Here is a 5807-nt window from a genome sequence, read left to right as displayed (position 1 = left end):
CAGCTACTTTCTCTCACATTTCTTGGACGGGAAAAAACAACTTTGAAATTAAAAAATTGTCCAAATAAAAACCTTAAATTTATTTTTACTTCAAAACCAATCATCGTTATCGTCCTCACGGGTTATTATCCTGAATCCTAAATCTCACTCCCTCATTATTTCACATTTTATTGAAAAATGAATTAGAATGAAAATAATATAATACTTACACATTCAAGAAGTTGTACTTATTTTTATCTTATATAAAAGCATAAATGTTTATTACGAGGGTATGACTACCCTCACACTTTATAGGGGAGTGAAGGTCCTTCCAAACCTAATTACTGACATAATGCTATTTTTTTGAGAAAAAATTATTATCAGTTTGTACAAATCATTATAAAGTAGTTTGGAATACATCATTGGTATCTCCTCTTCCTCTTTCTTTCCTTATTTTTTCTAATCTTCAACAAAATCACATTATCCTTTGGCAGGAAAAATCCACTGGTTAGGTGATGCTAGTGGCCTTTTCGATTATGATTGCTGAACAGAACCAAAAGAAAAAATGGCAGTGAACCGCGTTTCAGAACACGCAACTAAACAATGTCATCACAAGATTGCATCGCATCTTGGCGTGCGGATAAATAATTGAAACGAGCCAAGGATAACTCTCGAAGAAAAGACGTGACAGAACTAACAACTCAATCAAAACAAACGACATGCTTCTGGCATGCAGTGCAGAGACATAAAAATTGACGTTATTGATATTATTTTCTTGTGATAAACAATGGCAGAATGTTATAAATAGACGCAGCCAGAAATATTGACGCTCAGTATTGCACTTGCAGCAATTAAGCTCCACTCCTAACCTCAAGCGTTTCGACGCTGGTGATAGTGAAGATGAAGAGGGCCAGCATTTCAATGGGGCAGGCAGTGCTCTTTGCAGTGATTGTTGCGATAGCCATTTTCGTTGAGCCTGGAGAGTGTCAGAGGCCGGGAGAGAAGGTGCAGTGCAAAATAATGGGAACGCCATGTTTTATGGATATTCTTTCCTGCCCCAGTGATTGCCCTGAACGTATACCAGAGAACCCCGATGTCAAGGGCTGCTACGTAGATTGTTCCATTGACTGCAATGCCACCTGTAGAAGTAGGGTATCTATATCTAATTGTTAGAAATCAAATTAATCTGTCGATAGCTGTGATTTGTAAGAGGTTCATTTTAACTTTCAATATTTGCACGTATTTAGGAAAAATGAATTTCTTCATTCTAAAACATGAAAATCACGTAAAATTGTTTTTGATATTTGAATCGGAGTTTTATTTTTATATATATATATATATATATATATATATATATATTATGTTTTTGATATTTGAATTGGAGTTTTATATATATATATATATATATATATATAATTTTTAAAGAATAATATTAAGATAAATTATATATTTCTTATTTTAATATAAAATTAAAAATTAATTTAAAATCTTTATGGTTTAGGTAGTTATTTATTATTTTATTTAAAACTGACATGAAAAAAGGAAAAAAAGAAAGAAGAAGTAGTAATTAATAATCTTTATGGGTTAACTAGGTATTTATTATTTTATTTAAAAGTGATAAGATACTATTTCAAAGTATAATTTTTTTTAAATTATGATTATAATACAAAAAACCGAAGTTTTTTAATAAATTAATATGATTCTGATGATTATTGCTTATTGAGTTTGATTTATAAAAATTTGGTGTATCAAAAATCATTTAAACTTTTTATAATATAATTAATTATAAATTTATCTATAAATATTAATAGCTATTTGTTTATTTTAATTTATTTCCAATAATATTATTTGTGTAGATTTTCGTAATTAAATTATTATAAAAATTTATTTTAGGTAAATTATAAAATAATTTTCAAATGTCCAACATTTATTTTGAATGAATATTACTAATAATTATAATAGTTATCTCTTGAATGATTATTTTTCACTTTTATTTTTAAATAAAATAAATTCCTATGGCCTAACTCTTTCTCATCATCGAAGCTTTTTCTATTCCTGACCATGAGTAAAATGTCCACTTTAAAATTCGAACATTTTCAACCTAGGTACAATGTAGTTTCGGATAACTCATTTCTCATTATCAAATCTTTCTCATCATCAAAGCTTTTGCTATCCCTGACCATGAATAAAATGTCCACTTTGAAATTTGAACATTTTCAACCTAGGATACAATTTATTTCCAAAAGCTTTAGTTTTTAAGATAGATCGTTTTAAATATGATTATTTTTAACTTACTGTTTTAGATTATTTTAAACTAGAAATATCAAATTTCTTATTTTCTTATATTTTCCATCATTAAATTTTGTATTATATTTCAGATATTAAAATTTTTGATATTTTAAATCAAATTCACATGATAATTAGTAGATTTAGATCTGGATTTAAAATAACTCCAGATTAATTTTATTTGATCTTTTATATCTATCTGTGTGTTATATCTCCATTTCTCTAGAGAATGCCTACCTACCCTGCATCAAATAAAATTATTGAAGGTTTTATGCTCACTTTTAATAATTTCATCCTATCTTTACTTCACACCGAATTTCCTAAACGTCTTATAGATTAAGTTCATAATCGATAAAATTTTGTTTTGCAGACCGAATAGCAAACTGTTCAGGAGTTGGAGCTGCTTGCTATGACCCTCGCTTCATAGGAGGAGATGGCATCATGTTCTACTTCCATGGAAAGAGTAACCAGGATTTCAGCCTCGTGTCTGATAATGCCTTGCAAATCAATGCTCATTTTATTGGCCGCAGGCCTGAAGGGAGAACCAGAGATTACACCTGGGTTCAATCCCTCGGCATGATGTTCGGCACTCATACCTTCACAGTGGGTGCAAATAAGGTATCCAAATGGGATGACGGGGTCGACCATTTCTTCTTCGCCTTTGATAAACAGCCACTCACCGTTCCTGTGGGATATCGTTCGCTCTGGAAGGCACCGTCGGGCGACCTAATCGTCCAACGAAACGAAGAGCACAATGGCATTGTCGTGTTGATCCCGGAGATGGTGGAGATATTGGTGAGGGTGGTGCCCGTCACCAAGGAGCACGACCGCGTTCACAATTATCAGATTCCCTCTGACGATTGCTTTGCTCATCTGGAAACCGAGTTCAAATTCTTCACACTCTCTTCAAATGTGGAAGGTGTTCTTGGACAAACTTATAGGCCAAATTTCAGAAACCCAGTGAAGGTGGGAGTGCCGATGCCTATCATGGGTGGGGAGAACAAGTACCGTACCTCGTCTCTTCTCACGGCAGATTGCAAGGCCTGCAATTTCATGCCGAATCCTTCACCGGCTCGTGAGACTGAGAACTCGCACCAGCTTATTATAAAAGCAGCAGCAACCAGCTTGGACTGCACTGGAAAGTTGGGGGACGGGCAAGGTATCTTCTGCCGAAGATAAATACACTTCCCATGGTTCATGTTTGAATAAGGAAACTGTTTTCCATTTCTAGCTGTTGAATCTTTATCTATGGTTCACCTATTTATAAATTGGTCACTGTCGTCTCTGGGTCTTGTAGCGAATATTCCTCCGTTTTTCGCTCTCCATCTCAGTTCGGGTCAATGAGACCAGTCAGACGTTGCAGTATTCGCAGTTATATTGTTATAGTAGGCCGTTGCTATTAGATGACTTGGTCTGCCTCGTTCTGATTTCCATTAGGTCATCGGGTACGGATGTGTAGGCTTTTAATTGCTTCGATAATTTGAGATGATGGGGATATGTCCTCCGGTTTGAGTATGTTGTTTAGTATTTGAAAAAGATTGACCTATTCTTATGTACGTGGAAGGTTGAAAAAAGAGTGCCTAATACACGTCCTGGAACTCATTTTCGTGTCTAAATTTAATAAAATACATAAAAAAAATAAATTAATTAATAAAGGCTATTTAATTTAATTTCATTATTTATTAGTATATATGAATTTTGTAATTTTAATTTATTTAGTTGAAATAATATTTATGAAAATAAAATTATCTCAAATAATATTTTTATTATCAAAACAATGAGCCGAGTAACGGGTCGAGCTGTATAAAATAAAAACCGAGTTAAAATAATATTCGTGAAAATAAAATTATTTGAAAATAGCGTTTTTATTATCAAAGCAATGGGCCCAGTAACGGGTCCAGCTGGTACATGTGTATAAACTAAAAACCGACCTCAAATTTGTTCCGAGAAACCCAAAATTTGAGGATAGAGAGCACAAAATTTAAGAATCTAGAATCGAGAGTGCACTTGGGAGCAGTAGGTCCCGATTTATGTTACATAGTTCGAGTTCAAAATATCTATATATATATATATATATTTTATTTGATTTGGTTTATATATATATATATATATATTTTATTTGATTTGGTTTATATATATATATATATATATATATATATTTTATTTGATTTGGTTTATAACTATAATTTAATTAAATTTAAAATAATAGAAGTATATTATTTTTTTAAATATATAATCATTATATATAATAAAAATTATTAAATTTATTTAAATTGAAAATATTAATAGTATATTATCTTTTTAGGGTATATAACCATATATATTGTATAAATTATTTATAGAATTATTTTAACTAAATTAAAATTTAAAAAATATAAAATTTAATTGATTAAATTTAATATAAAATCTATTTTAATATAGTATAATTTGTACAATTTTGTGATTGAATATATAATATAATTTGTACAACTTTGTGATTGAATAAAAAAGTGATAAGGTTTATTTTCTAAGTTGCCAAAGCAACAAATGTTTTTTGGGCACATATTTTACATAAAATCTTTTGGAGGTATACGCTGCATCTCTATGTCCATGTTTTTCTGGAATATAATTTATTTACAATCGTTTACTTTTGAAGTATAAGCTATTTTTTGTGCTCATTTTTATTTTTTTTCAGCACGAAAAAAGTTATATTTCTGTTATATTTAGATAGGGGAAATTTGTACAACATAAGATTGTTGGAGATCACATGATATAGCTGATATTTGAGAATCAAGCCAATATCACTGGGATGGTCAATAAAAATGCCAATATAACAGATCTTCATTAGATTGGTCATATAGTTCAACATTAGAATAGACAAAATATAAGGCTCTAATCTGACCCAAACGCAGAATATTGAAAAGTATTATTCAAAAAGGAATTCTATTTAGTGGGTACCAGATACATACTAGATTGACGACAATGAGAAAAGTGAGTTATGTACCCAGCATGCAAAATTCCTGAATCTGGTAAGTTTTTTTGTCCACTTTGATCTACACCATCCAGACTTCATGTTGTGATGAAAGACCCCTCTTCGATAGAGCATCCGCCATCTTGTTTTTTCCCCTGTCAATGTGGATTATTGAGTAATTCTTCCTGTGGCACCATAACGCCTCAATCCTGTTAAGTTAATGTTTTTTATGACTTGTTTTGACCGAATGTGATCGATAATGACTTTAGAATCTCCAAAAAATTGAAGCTTTTGAATATCTAGAAAATCACAAAAAGCTAGAAGACCAGCAAGAGCCATAGCCTCTGCTTTGTTATTAGATCTAGCACCTCCATTCCAATATATTTCGATCTGTTCTCCTTCTATAAGAATAATATAAACTCTGGAAGCGCATATTCCATGTTGTGCTGCCCCATCAAAAAAGGCACGCAGAATCCCGTAGGATCCCTTGGTAGAGCCCTCCTCCCACTTCTGTCTCAGGAATGTTTATTCAAAACTAGTGCCTTGTGCAGACAAAGGATAGATTCAAAAACTATAAAATGACTTTCCCTTT

The 5807-nt window shown here is 31.5% G+C and overlaps 1 protein-coding gene across 1 annotated transcript; it reads left to right on the top strand.

The window, feature by feature from the left end:
* The first annotated feature begins 817 nt into the window (after positions 1-817).
* LOC149210209 (uncharacterized) lies at positions 818-3772 on the top strand. The gene is made up of 2 exons (XM_089394374.1): positions 818-1126; positions 2636-3772. The coding sequence occupies exons 1-2, from the start codon at positions 880-882 to the stop codon at positions 3442-3444; spliced, it is 1056 nt and encodes a 351-aa protein (XP_089250500.1). The 5' UTR covers positions 818-879; the 3' UTR covers positions 3445-3772.
* Positions 3773-5807: the final 2035 nt, after the last annotated feature.

This window comes from Pinus tabuliformis, chromosome 1_2 (genome assembly GCF_031772625.1).
Source record: "Pinus tabuliformis cultivar Carrire ecotype Pingquan chromosome 1_2, CPIR1, whole genome shotgun sequence".
NCBI classification, from domain to species: domain Eukaryota; kingdom Viridiplantae; phylum Streptophyta; class Pinopsida; order Pinales; family Pinaceae; genus Pinus; species Pinus tabuliformis.
The sequence above is the reverse complement of the archived record's forward strand: the minus strand, read 5'-3'. Positions and strand labels throughout refer to the sequence as shown.